The sequence below is a fragment of the Hoplias malabaricus genome, chromosome 10 (assembly GCF_029633855.1).
Source record: "Hoplias malabaricus isolate fHopMal1 chromosome 10, fHopMal1.hap1, whole genome shotgun sequence".
NCBI lineage: Eukaryota > Metazoa > Chordata > Actinopteri > Characiformes > Erythrinidae > Hoplias > Hoplias malabaricus.
The window spans coordinates 36,484,384-36,506,619 of NC_089809.1; the positions used below are offsets into that span (position 1 = coordinate 36,484,384).

General features: G+C 44.5%; 1 protein-coding gene across 4 annotated transcripts in view; it reads right to left on the reverse strand.

Moving 5' to 3' along the window:
- Positions 1–20,361: 20,361 nt before the first annotated feature.
- adgrb1a (adhesion G protein-coupled receptor B1a) overlaps positions 20,362–22,236 on the reverse strand; it is a 156,501-nt gene continuing 154,626 nt past the window's right edge. For all 4 annotated transcript variants that reach the window (XM_066682711.1, XM_066682710.1, XM_066682709.1 and 1 more), the window contains one exon: positions 20,362–22,229. In XM_066682711.1, the coding sequence (XP_066538808.1) occupies positions 22,035–22,229 (195 nt within the window). In that variant the 3' untranslated portion in view covers positions 20,362–22,034. The remainder of the gene's footprint in view (positions 22,230–22,236) is intronic.

The following is a 22,236-nucleotide window of genomic DNA, read 5'->3' on the forward strand; positions in this document are numbered from 1 at the left end:
GTCAGTTTTACTAACGCAAACATTTAGGCCAGTCTCTAAAAAGTGCATGTGACACAATCATGTGGGTGGAGAGGACTCAACTGGAACACAAAATAAGATCAACAAAAAATTAAATTAATAACTTCAAAGCAACTGCAAAATAAGCTGAAGGACACCACACCCAACGCCAACTGTCTGCCAGAAGGATATAGAGACCCCTGGCATTGGGTGGTCAATAGGGTGACTAGATCTGAGATGATGAAAAAGAGGACACGTCTCGGGGGGGGGGGACTCATCTGAGAACTTACATTTACGTTTCGGCATAGCTGCTCGAGATGAGGGTAGGTACATGAGCTTTGCCTGACGTAAACAAGGACTACTGACGTGCAGACTGACCAATTAAATGTTAATAAAAGGTTATCGACCAATAACGGTAGCACTACAGTCAGACCGTCCAATCAGAAGATTTTAGGCTACTTCACCACGCCCCCTTCTCACTCAAGCGAACCAATCGGAGTAGGGGAAGGCGGGACTAGTTTGTGAACGAAACGCTTCTCGAGGTTCTATGTAAGCTCTAGAAAAACAAAATCCCGGACGTTTGTGAAATTCTGCCCGGACATTTTTTAAGTCTAAGAAGAGGACATGTCCGGGTAAAAGACGTCTGGTCACCCTAGTAGGCAAGCAATGAGGCTTTGGAGCAATGGAACAGTATCATCAGGTGTGATGGAGCTGCAGCTGATACTTCTGGAATGCAGTCCAGACTAAGGTAAGCTCAATACAGTAATCCACAAATCAATCAAACATTACCTATCTTTCAGACTAACTTAACTGGAATTCAGAGTGTTAACAAGCAACAAAGTTAGCGTATAATACACATCCAACTGATAAGACAACAACAACAAAAGATTGTTTAATAGAAAAGAGTAAAAAATACAACAATGAGGAGTGCGGTGTGTTCTCTCTGTGTCTGTGTGGGTTTCCTCCGAGTGACTGTCTGTGAGGAGTGTGGTGTGTTCTCCCTGTGTCTGCGTGGGTTTCCTCCGGGTGACTGTCTGTGAGGAGTTGGTGTGTTCTCCCTGTGTCCTCGTGGGTTTCCTCCGGGTGACTGTCTGTGAGGAGTTGGTGTGTTCTCCCTGTGTCTGCGTGGGTTTCCTCCGGATGCTCCGGTTTCCTCCCACAGTCCAAAAACACACGTTGGTAGGTGGATTGGTGACTCAAAAGTGTCCGTAGGTGTGAGTGAATGTGTGTCTGTGTTTCCCTGTGAAGGACTGGCGCCCCCTCCAGGGTGTATTCCTGCCTTGCGCCCAATGATTCCAGGTAGGCTCTGGACCCACCGCGACCCTGAACTGGATAAGGGTTACAGATAATGAATGAATTAGTGAATGAATGTCTAATGAGTACCTGACTCCAATAATACTCCCAGGGCTGAATGCAGTCAAATACTCACAGCTATGTATAAATTCTTCCTAAAAGAGTAGAAGCAGTTCCTGCTGCAAAATCCCCGCTAATTCCCTTGCTTCCTGAAATATTAGATGTGCATTTGTTCACTAACATTTGATCATGCGGCTGGGGCTACACTCCCCACCTGCATTAACAGCACCAGCCCCGCTGCTCCGCCTGATTAGATCCAAAGTTAGATGAAGCGAGACCTTCATTAAAAACTGTAGCAGATTCTTTAATCTTAATCTTGATCTTAATGACCCCGGATGACTGGAGCTACAGCAGAGTCCAGGGGACGAGGCTGGAGAGTGTGGTCTATAAGAGCGGGGCTCTAATCACAGCCGGTCTGACAGAGGCTCCCAGGCTCACTGTACTGATATGCCTTGATGCACTTATCAGCCTTTGACAGCCCACTGTAATCATCATGGGAATAAAAGGCTTTTTTTTAATCTACTGGCCACTGGCCACATCAGCCCACTGACAGCAGCCAGAGGGGCTAATGAACACTAATGAATCTCCCAGGAGGCAAACGCAGACATCTGCACTAATAACCAGTCTTCAGTCGCAGACACGCTGAAGCAGCACCTCATCGAACTCAAACACTCCAACTTCACAAGTTTACAGCACACTCCCAGTGGGAGGAGAGTGATAAAGGCTACACAGGCAGCAGAATGATACTGGCCCAGGTCTGGCCCACATCACCCAGCCCACTTGACAAATGGATTGACTGCAGTTGGACAGGCCACTCTCACCTGCCACGAGGGCCACATAAACACCAAATGAGGGCCATGTAAAAGTCACTTTCTGGGCCACTTCTGTGCCTCATATCCAGTGTATCATGGCCAGCACACCCATATGTTTGCCAGAAGTGAGCTAGACCTGTTTCATGATGAAAGGCCAAATGAGGGCCACTTTGGTTCGCAGTGCTGCATATTTTACTAGGCGTGGCCCACATCTGCATAAAGGGGGAGGTCAGAAAGGACCAACCACAAAGCTACAGAGTCAAAGTGTGTGTCCCATCCTGATTTCTGTTGTTCTTACTGGCTGTTTTTGAGGTCTTTATTGTGCAATTTAAAAGGTGACACGTTCTACCCCTTTTTCACAAGTGAACACAGTTGTGACATGCGTTGGTCAAAACACCACAAGGATCAAACACCACAGCAGCATCTTTCAATGGTCCAAACAGCCTTGTTCAGAACAACCAGTTTCAGCCCGTTCCTCTAAAAGACAATACGCCACAGCTCAGTTCAGAACCCGGGAGGGAAGCTCAAGGAGCAGAACCATTTGTACAATTCAATCTCATCCTAATGTTTGCCGTATTAACTCAGTGCTCTAATTTCTCCACGCTTGTTGTGTTTGTTTTGCTCAGTTCAAATTAGTCTTTAAATGCAGGTCCAGGGCTCTGACTGGAGAGACTCAGACGAGGAGGCAGGATGATGTAAAGTCCCTACACTCTATTAAAGAAGCAGCACAGAATCCGAGCGAATCGTTTTACTCCATGGTTCTGATTTAAGAAAACGCAGAAGACTTGTTGGCCTTGTTTCTCACTGTGTGGATTGGTGGGCTCCAGATCCCAAACTGAGTGTGAACATGCACTGATGCAGAAGTAATCTTTCCATAATAATCCACTTTAACTCTTATGTAATCAGCTGGTGTCATTTTGAGTGACATATAAATACCTCAGGCACCAAACAGAGGCTCACATTGCGCTGGTCATATGTTAATTATAAAGTTGCAAATGTTCATTTTACGGAAAGTTTTTCCTAGATAACCTGCTAAATTGGCCACCCCCATCGGCACCAAATGTGGACAGCCAGTAATTAGCAGCTTTTTATTTTTTTTTTGTAAATCTGCCCCAAAACTATCCAGACACCACACCTAATGAGTGAATTCAGCTTAATTAACATGGAAACATTGCTGATGATGTGTTCACTCACACGTACACACAACTTTACCCAAAGAAATGCACTGACCGTACTGGACATATCCTGATCATGTGCTTTGGTTCTGCTCTGATTTAGTCCCTCCACTCCGTTCTTATTTCCTCCCAGCTGTGTATGGTCTCTACTCCAGGCACTCGTAGGCATGTCTTGTGAATACGTAGACCCATTGTTTCTTTGTTTCTTTGCCTGATCTGTTGTTGTTTCCATCTTGTTTGAAAGTTAGGGCTAGGGTTAAGGTAGAGACCATACAACACCACCTTCAAAGCTGAACACTTCAGCAGTTCAAAGAGACACTTATTCAAAGCCTGGCACAATGACACAGTAAAAAGGGTATAAACCAATCAATCAATCATTCATTCATTATCTGTAACCCTTATCCAGTTCAGGGTCGCAGTGGGTCCAGAGCCTACCTGGAATCATTGGGAGCAAGGCAGGAATACACCCTGGAGGGGGCGCCAGTCCTTCACAGGGCAACACAAACTCACATCTATGGACACTTTTTGAGTCGCCAACCCACCTACCAACTTGTGTTTTTGGACTGTGGGAGGAAACCGGAGCACCCAGAGGAATCCCATGCTGACACAGGGAGAACACACCAACTCCTCACAGACAGTCGCTTGGAGCGGGACTCGAACCTACAACCTCCAGGTCCCTGGACCTGTGTGACTGTGACTGCAACATTACTAGGGTGACCAGATCTGAGATGGTGAAAAAGAGGACAGGTCTTGGGGGGGTTGATGAGCTCTCGCCTCTCGTTGCCGTTGTATTCTTAGCTGAATCTATGTGCGCTTTTAGGTCCTTTACACCTTTATTTGCTACACATAACATGGCAATTTCTTTTTTAATCCATCCGAGAACTTACATTTACATTTCGGCATAGCTGCTCGAGATGAGGGTGGGTACATGAGCTTTGCCTGACGTAAACAAGGACTACTGACGTGCAGACTGACCAATTAAATGTTTACAAAGAAGGTTATCGACCAATAACGGTAGCTCTACAGTCAGACCGTCCAATCAGAAAGTTTTAGGCTACTTCACCACGCCCCTTAAAGAATCCACGTGAAAATGAAGCTCTGTGCTGATCTTTGTGTTCACGTTAATGTTAGATTTAAAAAAGTAAATAAACAAATAAACAAACAAACAATCTGATTGGTCTATAGCTAAAAACCTGATACAAAGCCTCCAGACAAAACAAAAGGTCTAGAGATGGCAAAAAAAAAAAAATGGGAAAAGACCCCAAAATCATTACACAAGCCTTGAGATATAACAGTGAAGTAGTTACATCAAATATATCCCAAATATGGTCTGTGTGCACTGTATGGCTATTGCGAAGCTTTCAGCCTCATTCAAGAGCGCAGTGGCTGCAGCACAGAGAAATGGCAGGGAAAGGAAATCTAATTTAGAACAGCGTGAGGAAAGTGCTGTCTCCTGAAAGCAGCAGTATTAAGCAGCTTCAGGTATTAGTGCCAACTCCATCACACACCGAATCCTCCAGCTCTACTTTACATTAAAGCTCTGCTTATAAGACAGCATTCAAATCTTCACTCCCAGTTCATACACGTGACTAAACACATCGGCTGAAGCTACACACGTTTCCCTCAGGAGCATATTCACCAGAGCTGGTAAATACACACAGATTAAACCTACTGAGGGTTATATTAGACACCTCACTCACACTCGCATACCTACGGACCTGTGGCCAATCCGCCTACTAACATGGTGGCCACATGCAGAACTCACCACACTCTTCACAGACAGTGGCCTGAGAAAAGTATGACATGAAATGGGATACGGTGGAGCACCTGCAGGTGAGAATGAGGTCATCAAGCTCAATGCCAAGTGTAACTTTGGTTCGAAGCCCCCAGCACTTTTGGGATAATCTGGAGTATTGCTGTTCATCCATGACTAATCGTCCAACATCCGTACCAGACTTCATTTACATTTGTGGCTGAATGCTATCACAATTTCGCTGAAATGTTCCCAAATCCAACATAATCCCATACCAAAATACGACAAGCTCTTACTGCAAATTCTTACTACAAATTCCCTTTTTACCGATTGTTGGAAGAGCCCCTGTCCAATAACGTCTGGCTGTAGAGTGTACGACTGGACCACAGACACACAGACAAATAGTAAACAGATCCGCCCATGACATGACATGCATTGTCTATTTTACAAGCTCCACTGATCATACAGATGCACACTGCAGTTCTACAATTTCATCAGTTGCTTGAAATTTGCCCCCTTTCACCATGTTCTCCAACAGTAGCGGATGCTGGTCTTTCAAGAAGGGAAAGCTCAATTTCGGCCTACATCATAAAATGTGTCGGTTTATTTATACGTAATTTCTACCTTCCGTTCCTTTTCAAGAAAATGATCTGTGACCCTGTCGTACCAACAAGGCGTCTTTTCCAGTGAATTGACTAGTGTCCTCTCAATGGCCAGCAGAGCTAGGCTGCTTAAACGGCCTTGGCCCATGTGAAGTGTGTCCACCTGTGAGTGATCTGTGACGGTGGAGGGGCTCAGCAGCACCCGCTGGACAGAAACTGCGATAGAAGTCAGAAAGAGTGATAGAAGTCAGTCTCCAAACACTAGCAGCTACAAAAAAAAACCATCAGAAATAGAAGCTCGATTTGTTGCTAGTCATTTTTAACAAAGAAAATGCCGCTAAAAGGATTAAGAAAATCTCCAGTTCAACTCAGAACAGAATGAAAATTTAATGCTCCCACGAATCTTTACACCAAAGGATCGCTGATTCGCTCATTTCACTGTCAATCAAAAAGGGATTCAGCCTCAGACAGATCATCCAATCATCATGCAGAAGCTGAGCGTCCGGGCCAGCCGAGGCCAACCCACTGCCCCATAGACCCCCAGAGACGCTGAGCGTCCGATGGGCGGGACAAAGCCCAGCATTTATCCAATGACTTGTCTCGTTTCGCTGCACTACGCGTCCACACTGTTTAAAGCACCGTGAAGCTGCAGGAATGATTGAGAGGAAAGCTGCGTCTTTACCAGTGATAAGAAGCTCATTCTGAACAAAAGTTGTAGTGCATATTTATTCAATGACATGTACACACAACAGTATATATTTGATCACTTATTTTTTGACATTTTAGGGGAAGCTGAGCTTCCCTTGCATTCTTAGAGCAATCGCCACTGTTCTCCAATGGTCAGGACCCTCACAAGACCACCAATAGCAGGTATTAACTGAGCTGCTGAACACTCACATGGTGGTGGAAGGTGTGTTAATGTGTGTTTTGGATCAGACACAGCAGTGATGTGCACCCTCTGTTGGACACACCTACCTGTAGAAAGTGAAATGACCCCCTCATACAACATCCTTTCTATCCTTTGTTCTGTATTTTTATCCAGTGAAACAACCACCTAAATAATGATTTTGGCTTTTACAACACTTCTGAGATCTTAGATACTGGCAAACATAGTGTGTACATCCATCTAGAAAAGCCCTAACACTGTTAAACAAGTTTAAATTCGCTAAACTGTTTCTCTAATTCTGTGTTCTCATTTCACACTGAGCTCAGAGGTGAGTAAAACATTGATCTTATGTATTATGCACATTCATATTTAATTGGTGATCATCTGAGGATTAGCAGCCAAGTGTGTATAGTGTATATATTGATGACACATAACTGCAATAATTTCCGAAATATTAAATATTCTGAAATGAAAATAAGACCAAATATGGGCAGATCTGAGTAGCAACAAACTACTATGAAAACACAGGACATGTGATCAACATTAGCATGGAAGTATCCTAGTGTCCGTTGGTTTAAACCTCTTTTAATGAACTGCACGATATTAAACCTGGAGCAATCTTTCGTATATCAGAAATCTCATGTCGTATTTGAAGTGAATGGTCAGTTAAAGTCTGTGTCTTTAAACGTTGATTAAATATATTATTAATATTTGTTTCAATACGCGTTTATTCACAGAACACAGAGTAGACAGAAGCTGTGGGACTGGGACAAAAACCCAAACAATAATCTTGATCTAGGTCAAAACCACAGTCTAAAAACATGCCCCCAGCACAGGACTGAAGGCACCAGGCACTAAAGTTCAAAACCAGAACTGACACGAGCAAGGCTCAGAGGCAGAACTGAAGATCAGAGAGAAAACCATTACCTTGTAAAGGGTGAGGACGGCTGAGAGTCAGCTGACTAAACTGATTGCACCGAGACTGTATCAGGTGTGTGGAAGGGGTGGAGCCAGTGATCAGAAAGCTTGAGGAACTGATTGCTGATAGGTGGACTAGGGTGGGCAAGTTTTGGGTCCTGATTTTGGTGAGTTGCGTCTCTGAGTAAACACTTTATATATAAATATCAGAGCAAATCTCCATTCTGTAAACTTCATTACAGGTTCTTTTGAAGTTCCCTTGGGAAATACAAAGATAAATAAAATAAAATAACAAAAAAATAATAATTATAAATGTGTATATACTATAAGTACATATACAAAATTATATTTCTTTTGCGATGTGAGGCCTCTGTACATTAATGCGCTGCCATTATGCAGTTCACATGCACAGAATGTGAGTGGATCTGTGTGGGTGGCATCTGAATATATTTCCTATGCTGAACTCTATAATGCAAGTAATCATCACCAGATGTGTTAAGCTCCATAATTCAGTGCCCACAATTGCAATTTGTCACAGACTCAGAGAGTTCATATTAACATTCATATCAAATATTGCCTGCATTATACATGAAGTCAGACAGTTATCAATACCCATTACCAGCATTCACACACATATGAACGAATGTTTAAAACCTAATGCTCCCTGCAAATTAAGAGTCCTGAGTGTGGGGGGAGATTGCAAAATGCACTATGTAATATCATTCATTCATTCATTGTCTGTAACCGCTTATCCACTTCAGGGTCGCGGTGGGTCCAGAGCCTACCTGGAATCATTGGGCGCAAGGCGGGAATACACCCTGGAGGGGGCGCCAGTCCTTCACAGGGCAACACAGACACACACACACACACTCACACACTCACACCTACGGACACTTTTGAGTCGCCAATCCACCTACCAATGTGTGTTTTTGGACTGTGGGAGGAAACTTGAGCACCCGGAGGAAACCCACGCGTACACAGGGAGAACACACCAACTCCTCACAGACAGTCACCCGGAGGAAACCCACGCGTACACAGGGAGAACACACCAACTTCTCACAGACAGTCACCCGGAGAAAACCCACGCGTACACAGGGAGAACACACCAACTTCTCACAGACAGTCACCCGGAGGAAACCCACGCGTACACAGGGAGAACACACCAACTCCTCACAGACAGTCACCTGGAGGAAACCCACGTGGACACAGGGAGAACACACCACACTCCTCACAGACAGTCACCAGGAGCAGGAATCGAACCCACAACCTCCAGGTCCCTGGAGCTGTGCGACTGCGACACTTCCTGCTATGTAATAGTGTTAGTTAAATGAGAACACCTAGTCAGTAGAGAAAAAAAAAAAACCAAAAAACTCTGAAATATAGCGTCATTGCTGCGGTGAGCCGCTCTGTAAAGTCTAACATGAATGTTACGAATGTGAGCTTACAAATTTAATAAAAACCTAGAAATCAAAACATCAACACACCGGTTACCAATGTGGGGCACTCACTGGTGATGTATCACGTAAAAAAACAAAGCAAATTTGCTGAATTAGATTTACCTTAAGTAGCATTAAACCAGCCCTTGAAGAGGCACAAACCATACATTTAGAACCTTTGTTGATGGACTGATTGCTAATAAAATAAATAAAGTTATTCATTCATTCACTGTCTGTAACCGCTTATCCACTTCAGGGTCGCGGTGGGTCCGGAGCCTACCCTACGCCCTCCTACCTGGAGGGGGCGCCAGTCCTTCACAGGGCGTAAATAAATAAATATCCACTTTTCCATTAAAAATATCTAGAGAACTGAACGGCCCCAGTATTCAGACAACAGCATGGTCAGTTCCACTCAGAGCTCGGATGCTGTTTGTCTAATGAGTGATGTCCACCATTTTACGGTGCACCCACTGCTGACACAGATACAAGCTCCATAGTGAACTGGAGAAGCTGGTGTGATGAAGCTCCATCCATGGTGAGCTGTGATGTGATCCAGAAGTATTCATCCATCATTTGTAGGTGACCTCAGTATTATTCTCATGGCTGAATCCCAGTAAATCCTCAAAGCAATGTCCCAGCATTGCTACTGCGTATGAAATATCTCGCCTTACCAGTCTATATATATGTACCTTGTATTTCCATGTTGTTTTAAAAGAAACATACATTTGAAGTGAGCAAACTAAGCATCAAAGCGAACACAAGCTGTGCGAGCACCTGGCCTTGGGACAGGATATTGTGCTCTGCAGGAAATGAAAGCGCAGGATGAAAAATGCATGCTGCAAGATTACATTTTCCTTGTTTATTTCTGTGTCCAGTACTTATTACACAAACATGTCACAAGGCAATAAAAGCATACGTTGTGAAGTGCAGTGACGTACGTAAACAGACGCGCTACTAAGACTCCGAGACGATCGCGAGCGGGTTTCGGCGGGCCGTCGAGCAGAGAGGGACGGGTAATGAAATATCCCCGGCTTTTTTTTATGAAGTTCCTTTTAAGTTGTCTCCCATTTGCCAGGTAGAAATTGGAATTTGACAGGGAGGGAATGCATTATGAATAGGGGCTGGAGCTGCCTCTCCTTATTACTGCCAGCGCCTGACTGCTTTAGCCAAGCCCCAGCGCCCGTGAGTCATCTCCGTAGTCAACTCCAGCCCCACTCTTCTTTATTAGCATGAAAGGTTTTCTGGCACCTTACGCTCTCCAAAGAGCCGCCTCGCTAAAGCATCCATTTGTAGCTTCAGCGGCCACATTACCACAAAATCTAAGGATGGTACAGATGCCATTATTTGTAATTGACTGCATATCCTGAATTTTATTTTTGATTTTCCACAATATGCCCTTGGAAGGACTCGGTCGCTCCCATGTTTTCAGACTGAAATGTCGTCAAATGACAAATATTCGCGGCGGTCAAATCTGACATTCCCTGCTCTATAGAGGAGCTCCGTGGAGAACTGGCCTCCCATGAGCATTAGAAAACGATGACAGTTTCCCCAGTAAGCCTTCATTAAAGATGCACACAGCTGCCAAAGGCAATACGACTTGAAATGATTATCATAATTACAGTCCAGAGGTTTGAAAAGGTACAGTCAGGGACTGTCTTCAAATGTCCTTTGATTAAAAGAGCCATTGTTTGTCTTTGTGAAATGGTTGCACACTCCCCCAATATTCTGTCTCAGATGAATGAGTGGCTGATGGCTTGGCTATTACGGCTGTGGAGCTAAGCACTATTGTTGATTTATTTTTAATGGCTTTTCCAATTATGCAAGCTACGGTATCCATTAGACGTTACTGTTGACGTATGCTGGTGCAAAAAAGGAGCTGAGCTTTGGCATGGCTGCCATTTCTCCGTGTCCAAACCTCTGCATGCAAAGAAAAGTATCTGCACTGTTACAGTTTTACATATATATTTTATTTTGTTGGAACGCAACAGCTGCCCTTTTCACTCAATGAAGGTCAGGTCGTAATGAATGGGCCAATAAAAAAGCTCCAGTAAAAACAACTTTACTGTAACTTGCACTGGAGATAAATCCATGTTGGCAATGGAAAAGTGGACAGTGATGCTATGCTCCATGTTTCCAAAAATACAAAAGCATCCAGACTATTATTTAACACTGTAACCACAGTCCTTTCATTCATTCATTCATTATCTGTAACCCTTATTCAGTTCAGGGTCGCGGTGGGTCCAGAGCCTACCTGGAATCATTGGGCGCAAGGCAGGAATACACCCTGGAGGGGGCGCCAGTCCTTCACAGGGCAACACACACACTCACACCTACGGACACTTTTGAGTCGCCAATCCACCTACCAACGTGTGTTTTTGGACTGTGGGAGGAAACCGGAGCACCCGGAGGAAACCCACGTGGACACAGGGAGAACACATAACCACGGTCACTCACTGTCCAGTTTTTCAGCTCCACTGTCCAAAATGGGGAATGAGTGTAAAAACAAGGAGGTGGCTTTAATGCGATGATTGGTCGGTGTGTATCTAATTTTTTCTTAAATTTCTTAAACCTCAACATCAGGTTATCAGGTGGACAGGAAGTAGAGGGGCAGCAGCTGGAGTGGCTGATGAGGGGTCCAGCACTGACTTGTTCCTGTGATCGTTTTTTAAGTTGTCTGTCCATCACAGGGTGACTGTAAGTCTGGACAGTTAGCTTTAGCAGCAGAGACGTCGGGTAGTTCTGCAGTCACATCACACACTCGACTCTACCTGTTCCAGCGCCCCATAAAAAGTTTAGTTTTAATTAATGTCTTGTTTATTTGTGTATTTAAAGGGCTCTCAGCTTTTTCCATCTCAGGACCCATGTATTTATCACTCTTCAGAATTAAAGGAACACTAGGTAACACTGGCGGTGGGATCCTACCCTCCTCCAAAATTACATAGTGCAGTTTCTGCAGTTCTGAGCCTTGAGTATCAGCAACAGAGGCTCTGTTCTCCCTATTACAGTTGAGTGGAGAATCACAATGACCCTGTAGTTGTAATTTTAAAGTATTACATAGTGTTCCTGTAAAATGTATTCACATTTAAATTATATCTCCATTTCTGCTTTGACTATCGCAATAAAATAAAAACAAACTTAGGAATTTAGGGCAATGCTCAGTGTGACAAGTTATTTTTAAGCTTTTGATGTGAGACAAAGCATGCATCAACTTCCTGATGGTTAAATAAAATGATACTACCACGTGAGTAACAGTGCAGAGAACATGACGAGGCAGACACCGCATTCATTTTAATGTCTTTGCCATTTTTTGTCGTATAATGAACCTGAAAAAAGTGGGTATCTACTGACTCTTTACTGCAAGCTAAATTCAGTAAGAAGGTGTGGGAGGGAAAAACTTGCTGAAATAGATAGAGAGAGATAATGAGAGAGAGAGAGAGAAAGAGAGAGAGAGAGATAGAGAGAAATCAAAGGAGAAAAATGGCACGGTAAACATTGGCCAAAATAAGCCAAGAATCCTAAAGGCTACCACCGTAAAAGGCTCTCTACCTTAACATTTCACCTTTGGGAAATTTTCAGAATGACAATGCAATATTGATTTTAGATCCAGGGGCAAATACAGAGGGAGCTGTTTTTGTGGCAGGGCTTGTATTTACATTATTCACTTCCTACATATCCTCAATGAAAGCTACAAAACAGTTCCTTCACTTTTCCATAAGGAAGCCCTAAGGACTGGCCTGAGAATCACCCCTCATCGCATGTGACTGTGAACGGTTCCACACAGACAACCAAGCTACTAAGCTCCTAACCAGACCACCTGGAGGAAACTCACACAGACACTGGGAGAACACACCTCGACTCCTCACAGACAGTGGCCCTGAAGCTTTGTGGCAGTGACACTACCTGTAGAGCCAGTCATTCTGCTGCGGGTCGTGTGCACGGGCACTGCCTGGGAGAAACACGGTGGGGGTGGGTGGTGACAGACCTATGGACAGGAATCATGACTGAATCTATTACAAATATTAATCATTCCTTTTATTCTATCAGTTCCACAGTAAATGCTAAATAGTGATGCCACTTTACTGCTGTTACTTTGCATACAGATTAGGGACCGCCCATTCACCTTGGTGTGTCAGTCCAGGTTCAGCTTTGGCTCTGCGTTCAGCAGTGTGTGTGGTGTGCTACAAAGTGTAGGTTAAGCTTCCACAGCTTTAGGAAAGACCAGAAAATAACTAGAAATGCTGCTATTTTCGGAAATGATGCCATTTTGCTTTTATGGCTTTTCCTGGGTCTTGTGCTGGGACTTTTAACTTCGGGGGCGGGGCCGGTTACTCAGTGCCCACCCATAGTTATAACATATCACATAGGATTGCAGAGGTTCTGACTGTTTTACTGGTTTACCATTGCTTTTCTGGAGTTGTGCCCTGGATTGCAGGGGTAAAACCCCATCAAGCTTTGGTAGGTCAGTGACCCAATGCTGGGTTTCTTTGAGTTTTGCACTAGGAACATTCACTGGGGGTGGGTTGGGGGCAGGTGGAGTGAAGTTGCAATGACAAAATGCCTCTTCCTTTAGTTGGCACTTATGGGTGAATCAATGGTGAACCTTAGCCAAATTTGTAGGACCATGCGAGGGTTTGTGTGTGTTGTTGTTGTTGTGTTGTTAAAAATAGGGGGAACATTAATCACTGACTGGAGCAGACACAGATGAGGGTGGATGGGCCGGGGCCAGGCCTCTGTAGAAGCTCTTCAGTCCGGGGAGTGAGAGTGACAGGCTGTAAATCAGGACCTGTCTGCTGCTGTCACACTGGATGGATCCGGGAGGGATTTGCCACCGGAGTCGATCAAGGGGCCGGCGGGGGGAGGTCAGCAAACACAGACAAAGACCGCTAAGGAGAGAAGGAGAAATCTCCAGAGTGAAACCTTTTTTTTAAATGGCTTTGAAGACTCTCATTTTTCCCCCCTGTTGAATAGAGCTTAAGAGGATTGGGATCAATCTGTTAAATGAATGAAAATGAATGAGAATGCAAATCTCCCATAACCTATACACCTGAAAGAGAGAGTGTGTGTGCCGCGCATACGCGATGCCGCCCTGCTGAGTTTTACAGATTCTGAAGCCACAAACTCAATCAGAGACTTGAGAAGGGAAGGAAATGTCTATTCTGATGAGTTTGGGGGACTTTAAAGGGCACATCATGCTGGAAAAAGCACATTCACCACACTCCTCTGAAATAAAAACATTGCAATGCAAGATGTTAGCCATGTGTAAATTTCAAATCATGGCCTTCATTCCCCAGTTAAAGCTGTAAGAAGCAAATGCAGTTTGCTGTAAAATTTTTTTTGCCACACACTCGCTCTAGACACTTTTGCAAAGCCAGTCCACATACAAACACGTGTTTCTAGACTGTGGGTGGAAATCAGGGCACGTGGAGGAAACCAACACAGGCACAGGGAGAACACCCCAGGGCTATTATCACCACCCTTGTGTACATTGTGTTATACATTTGCATTATTAGACTAAACTGTGATGTCATTCATTCATTATCTGTAACCCTTATCCAGTTCAGGGTCGCGGTGGGTCCAGAGGCTACCTGGAATCATTGGGTGCAAGGAGGGAATACACCCTGGAGGGGGCGCCAGTCCTTCACAGGGCAACACAGACACACACACATTCACTCACACACTCACACCTACGGACACTTTTGAGTCGCCAATCCACCTACCAACGTATGTTTTTGGACTGTGGGAGGAAAGCGGAGCACCCGGAGGAAACCCACACAGACACAGGGAGAACACACCACACTCCTCACAGACAGTCACCCGGAGGAAACCCACGCAGACACAGGGAGAACACACCACACTCCTCACAGACAGTCACCCGGAGCGGGAATCGAACCCACAACCTACAGGTCCCTGGAGCTATGTGACTGCGACACTACCTGCTGCACCACTGTGCCGCCCAACTGTGATGTCACAAATCAAAAAAGAAAAAAAAACTGTAAAATGCATTCACAGCTATGGTCACTGACTGAAAGGAAACACTTCTATGAGTAACCCAGTTAAGTAAAGTACAGGACAAAACATTTACTGGGAGAGTGAAGGGTTTCTTTTTGTTCAGTCGGCTTCTGGAGCGGCATCAGTTGGGATGTAATCAAGCCGGCAGAGGTGAGCGTTTTCAAAGTAATCTTGTTGATTTCACCTGATGAGCAAACACATGCAGGGCGTAATTGCATAGCAGATGCACTGAGAGGGGTGATTTCCATATAATTGAATCCAGATTACATTTAATTAGTCATCTCATCTGGCATGAGTGCAAAGCATGTCTCTGAAACTCCAAGACTTGTTCTGTAAACCAGCAGAGTTTCCAGTGCAATGAACACCGCACTACACACACACACACACAAAAGCGATATTTAACGTTAACAAAACTACAGACACAGCCACGGCCTTGAAAAAAGAGAAAGGTAATCCTCCCTGTTATTATCTTAATACAAAATACTACAAAATGATATGCATTGAAATCTACAGCGGTCGAATGAAAGCCTGTTGGTTGTTGTTGTTTTGATGTGCGAAGACAGACTTGCTTATTATCTTAACAAGAAAACATTTTCCGACCGTTCATTGCTGAACAGAAATATCAAAGGGAGCCATACCTCGGCTTGGCATTTCCATCAACAAAGGGGCTGGCAGGAGCTGGGCGATAAGCTCTAGGTCATTACAGGATTCGCTGGAGTTCTGCGTCTTTATTCACTGGAAATAATAAAAAACTTCAAACTTGAGAAGTGACAATTTTCATTTAGACTCTGGGAGTGACGGGTCGGTCAAATATAAACACGCCTGGCCAGTTTACATGAGCATGAAGTAGATACCATACATATCCCCAACAGTGCCAGGGACACACTCAGCACAAAGTTCTTTTGGGTTAGATCTCATTTTAGAGGAAGTAGAACAATACCAGCATGCTTCGTGGTGAGTGTATTTGCTCAGTGAACATCTTGGCAACACAAGGACACTTATATCCACTCAAACAAGACTAGGCTCCTTCTTCTTTAAATTGGGAGGGATATACAGGGTGGGCCATTTATATGGATACACCTTAATAAAATGGGAATGGTTGGTGATATTAACTTCCTGTTTGTGGCACATTAGTTAATGAGAAGGGGGAAATTTTTCAAGATGGGTGGTGACCATGGCAGCCATTTTGAAGTCGGCCATTTTGGATCCAACTTTTGTTTTTTCAATGGGAAGAGGGTCATGTGACACATCAAACATATTGGGAATTTCACAAGAAAAACAATGGTGTGTTTGTTTTGCTAAATAAATGCTAGCATTTCTCCTGCAGTGTTGCTATCAGTGTGTGAAGAGTGGGAGAAGAGGGTTGCATTGAGAATCCAACACAATGGCAGCACTTTGAACACATTTTATAAGTGGTCAGAAACTTGTAAATAACTCATGAAAGAATAAAGTTACGTTAAAACCAAGCACACCATTGTTTTTCTTGTGAATTTCTTGTGAACACACCATTGTTAATTCCCAATAAATTTGATGTGTCACATGACCCTCTTCCCATTGAAAAAACAAAAGTTGGATCCAATGGCCGACTTCAAAATGGCCGCCATGGTCACCACCCATCTTGAAAAGTTTCCCCCCTCCCATATACTAATGTGCCACAAACAGGAAGTTAATATCACCAACCATTCCCATTTTATTAAGATGTATCCATATAAATGGCCCACCCTGTATAATCAAAACTAAAAGCCATAGTAACATTTCAAAAACATGTTTTCTAGCTTTGGTAAAATCTGATAGCGATTGTTCAAAAGTGTGGATAAACTTGTACATACACCAGGCAGCTACAAGATTAAAGGTAATGTTCATAATTTCAGTTCAATACACTTTTTGTAAAACTTAGAGTATGTTTCCTCACCACTTCCTAGCTTCTCTGGCCTATTTGTGTACACTGGAAAAAAGGTCCAGTGTTTGTATACAGCCCTGGCTCAGTAAATGGGAAAACAACATAATGTCTTGATCCAAAACCCAAAACACTATTCCAGCCAATCAGCAACAGTGTTCATGTTTGTGCAAAGGACAGGCCCTGGCGCATCCCTCCCACTTTGTCCCAGACTTTCATGCTCCCGTCTTTCCATCGCTGGCTCTGGTGGACTCTCCCTTCATCCCTCTCTCCATCAATGGCTTAGTCATGGCCAAGAAACAGCGTCGTGAGATCATGAGGCATTTGGAAAGTGCAAAGACCTCCAAATATTGAAAAGCATGCATAAAGATGAGGACATTGCTCTATTCCTGCTCGGTAACAGTGACTTATGTTTGCTCTTTCAGTTGCAGGTGGAACTTAAGGTGGAACTGATTCCAATTTCAGGACACTGTTAGCTAACTTTGGAGTAAAGTAAACACACACCAAAAGCGCTACAAAACTAAACAGCTGGAATGTGGTGATATAAACAGTGACCAGTGACAGGGTCAAGGCTCTGATGTGTGTGTGGAGTGAGGGCTAGCACGTCTGCTTCAATCACACTGAAGAGCTACAGTAGCACACACTGCTGAAACTGGCTAGCCAGGCTGAGCTAGCAGGACAGTCATCTGTCCAAACAGTTAGCAGCTTGATCATGTCCCAGCGAGTGAAGAGGAAAAAAGAAAGCCCTGAAAACAGCTGTGCTCATGAATTAATGAACCAGCCGTGAAAGATTAACTTACAGTTATGACAAAGCAAGAGGGGAATACTCATTTAATTATTACTGTCCTCTCAGTAAATCTCCCTCTCACCACTGGCCATACGTGTAGTTCGCAGGCATTCCTGTTGATTTTAGGGTTTTCTCCCTAATTATTAGTATTCACAGGTTCCACGCTTTAAACTTGGTCTCCCACAGTCACACACACACATTTCCACAGTGAATTGTGAGTCCAGAGCCTACCTGGAATCATTGGACGCAAGGTGCCAGTGGGTGCAGGGTGCCAGTCCTTCACAGGGCAACACACTCACACATTCACTCACACCTACGGACACTTTTGCGTCGCCAATCCACCTACCAACGTGTGTTTTTGGCTTGTGTCCGGAGCACCTGGAGGAAACCCACACAGACACAGGGAGAACACACCACACTCCTCACAGACAGTCACTTGGAGCAGGAATCGAACCCACAACCTCCAGGTCTCTGGAGCTGTGTGACTGCGACACTACCTGCTGCACCACCATGCCACCCAAGGGTTGTATGTGTGAAGGCAAATGTCTGTATTATTTGCACCAGCCATTACACTGATTTTATCCTGCCCTACCCTGCCCTGTCTATGTCAGAGTGAGCTCAATTGTGTGAATGGAGCTGGGAATGTTTTGGAGCTGCCCCATGCCTAAAGCATGCAGAGTATTTCCAGGTGTGAATATGAGCCTGACATGGACTCCTGGCCTTTGATCTCCTGATATATGAAAGAACGCTTAGACTGCTTCACCTAATAAAGTGGTAATCTTACACCGAATCACTGGATTAGAAACATCTCCCTTGTTTCTACACCCATCGTCCATTCCTTCAGCTCTGGATGGGATGTTTTTGGTCGGTGGACTATTCTCAGTCCAGAAGTGACACCGAGGGGTTTAAAACTCGAGCAGCACTGCTGTGTCTGATCCACTCGTACCAGCACAACACACACTAACACACCACCACCACCACGTCAGTGCCACTACAGCCCTGAGAAACTCTCTCTGTGCAATTTTTAAATGTGTGCAATAGGCATTTTGTCTTGGAATAACCGGGAAGTAACCTGACAGGACCATTGCTGTAAGGACTGGTATTATCTTGGAGCAACTGATCATAGATCTTATTTAAGTGTGCAGCTAAAGGCCATAAACCCCAGTCCAACTTATGCATACCGCTGACCACACTGAAAATCCCCTACATTAACCTCAACCCTGCAGATCTGAAACAGTGAAAATGTTCCTGATGCTTGTTTCATTAGAGCAGTCTTTCTCTCTTCGTTAATTGGCCCCCAGTTTGATGGATAGTGAAAGTGGGGGGATAAATAAGAGCGGAATAATTAGGGCCAGGGCCATGGGTAGCCCATCTCTAATATAAAATAATGCCGTCTTTGTGCTGGAGCTGCACTTCCCCACTGCCTGCCTTCTCCCTGCTCCCAGCCGGCTATATTCTTTAAATCTAATAATAACACACATGACATTTATTTTCTCTGGTATTTATGATTGCTTAAATCTCTATCAGACCACTCCACTGTCCAGATTGGATTCCTGCTCACAGAGTGTAAATAATTCCGAGGCCGATCCAGTCATACTCTCTCCGTCCTCTAATCACACTCACACTCGTACGCTCACACACACACACAGAAATATCTAGATCCCAGAATTGACTCAGTTTGTCTGTCACTGCGTAGGTTTGGCGATGTTTGTTTGTTTGTACAGAGAAGCAATTTTACAATGAAGCACATGCTGTCTTTCACGGTGCAGAAAAAAAATAAAACTATAATTCTGAGAGCAATGTGGCCTTAAAGGGAACGTCTATGATTGTGGGGAAACACAGTTTTAAGCTCGGTGTCTGTGAGTTGTGTTGAGTTACCACAGAAACTCATTTGTAACTCTAGTTGTCTAGTTTTGTAGCGCTTCCGCTAATTCAGTTAGCCTTCTCCCAAATTTGGAGACAATTCCACCTTAAGTGTTCCGATAAACCAAAAACAAGGTGACATTACCCACCTATGGAGCAGGAATAGAACAATCTCCTCATCTCGGTTCCTGCTTTTCAGCGTTCGTTGTTCTCTCCAGATGCATCTGCCATGAGCAGAGAAAGAGAAAGCCTAGCATACTGGACTGAGACCATTGGTTTTTCTGTTGATTTACAGACACTGGGGCTTTGTAAAAACATTACACTGGTTTAAGAGCACTTCCGATGTGGGTGTGGAGACAGTGCTGTTCCTTCAGTCCCCCTGCCCCCAATTTCCGTCCAGTCCCAACCCCATTTCCCTAATCTTTTAGGCCAAGGCTGCTCACAAATGTTCAGGCTGAAGATGCACGCATGGCTCTCAGTTCATTTTAGATCAGTCCTTGAACACAAACACACTCCACTTCATCTGAAAGGTGTTGGATGGGGCTTAATCACTCCAGAGAATGCAGCCACACTACAGCGCAGTCCTGCGCTGGGGGGGCTTTATACCCCTCTAGCTGACAGTTAGCACTGCACAGGGAGTAGACTGGTGTGACCACTCGAGTTCACGCTTCTTTCTACTGGGATTTTACAAGCTGTGAGTGCTACGTGATCTTTAAATGATTGACTATTTATTAACAGAGGTGGCTACAAAAGTTTGGATAAATGGTGGATATCAAACAACATTAAAGCTAAAGATACCAAAGGCGAGGCGAGGACGGGCAGACAGACTCAACGACATAAATACGACACTCACAGATTATCATATAGGTATTTTTTTATTAGAAATATGACACATTCATCTTGTGCTCTGAAAACTGTACATTAACAAAGAGACCCGATGAACTAAAAAAGGGAGAGTGGAGGGGTGGCGGGGACGGAGAGGTCAGACAAGTACGGATTTTTCTTTTTTTTTCTGGAGTGACAGTCAGTGATATTAAAACACACACTGTTACATGAAGTTACAGAACACTCATATAGTCCAGTAACCTGACGAGATTTTGGGGATCTCATAATCGCAATGATTTTTAGAATAAGAATAACAATATTCCCCAAGCACAGTAAGAAAGATATTTATAGGCTAAAATTCATTCTGTAGAACTCTTTTGGAAATAATTACAATGCTGTACAACAGGACTCTGAGGAGTGAGCCTTGTGCTTTCTCGACGTCAGACCATCCACCGACCACATCATCCGACTCTCTGCAATTCATATACTTCTGGTATACGTTTGTATAGAAGATATATTCATATATATATATAGAAATTGTATTTATTTACCGTCAGACATTATTCTACATATTCTCATACTTCCTTCCCGAGTGCAGTCGGCTCACTCGTTCTCTACTGACTGGGAACAGAACCCTCCGCACTTCTGATGAGTGTGTCAAGGCATTGCCGTATAGTTGGACAGTCATTGTTTTCATGCCAAGGCACATCCACAGGTGGGTTATTGGGTCTGAACCACTAGGACGTGCCCTCAACCTTCCCTCCATGAGAATCTCTCGCGGAGTCCTGCGCCGGTAAAATCCTGGACTCGTGAAAGATGTCAGTGTTTAGCGTGTGGTCGATGGCTCGTCGGCTGATTCTGGAGTTGGGAGGGGCGCGGACCCGGGCGGATTTGGCTCAGTAGGGTGGTGTGGTCGAATCCCCAACGCCGTCATGGTGGGAGGGCATGTGGAGCAGGCATTTCTTTCCTTATGTAACAGTCATACGTGGATGGCTTTGGCCTCTGTACTCGGGTACGCCGAGACCCTGTCGCCATGCCACCCATCACAGCGGAAGCAGCATAGGCATTTGCTTTTTGTGGCACGTCAATGATAATAATAATAATAATCATAATTACTCATCGTTAGAATCAAGACAGAGAGCACACTGAGTGATCGCTCATGAAATGAGGGTTCTCAGTGTAATATTGTGGCTTTCCAGACCTTTGCTCAAGAAGTTGAAGGCTTTCGTGTAGAAATCCAACATAATGCTGTTAAATATTTTCTGTGTAGAGACGTCTGTGTTTATCTGTCCAAGAGGAAGTGTGTAAGAAACTGAAGGCCACACACTCAGGCTCCTCCCACTCAGCCTGAATTTCTGCTCTCCTCCTTTTATCAGTCACGCCCCCATGTTCCCATGGCGACATCCCAGAATGCCAAAGAGGGTCATCATTAAACTCGTCGGATCCAGCCAATCTGGGTAACGGCAGGCCATTTCCATAGCAACACGTTCAGACCCAAGTGTTACGGTTCCCTTTGACATTAAAGGAAAGGCCATTCCAGCATTAAAATAAAACAAATCGTACACTGACAAAGTCTCTGTTTTACTTTCCAGGTTCTTCTTCTCTTCACTCATACATCCTTCCCCCTATCTGTGTTTCTCTCTCTCCCTCTCTCTCTTCCCTGCCAGTGGAACATTTTTTGTTGTTGTGGTTACAAGCCTATGTGCGGTGCCAGAAGCCCCTCAGACCTCAGTCTGCAGGTCCATTATCTCCTGACCCACCAGAGGGATGGTGGCGCTGGCCTTCTCCCACTCCACGGCCTGAAGCTCCAGAGGAGAGGCCTGCAGAGGCTCCAGCTCCTTACGGACCCACGACGGAGGAGAGTGAGTCTTCCTGATCCCCTCCCACGCTCGCTTGCTGGGGGTCTGTTGTTTGTCCTGGTGC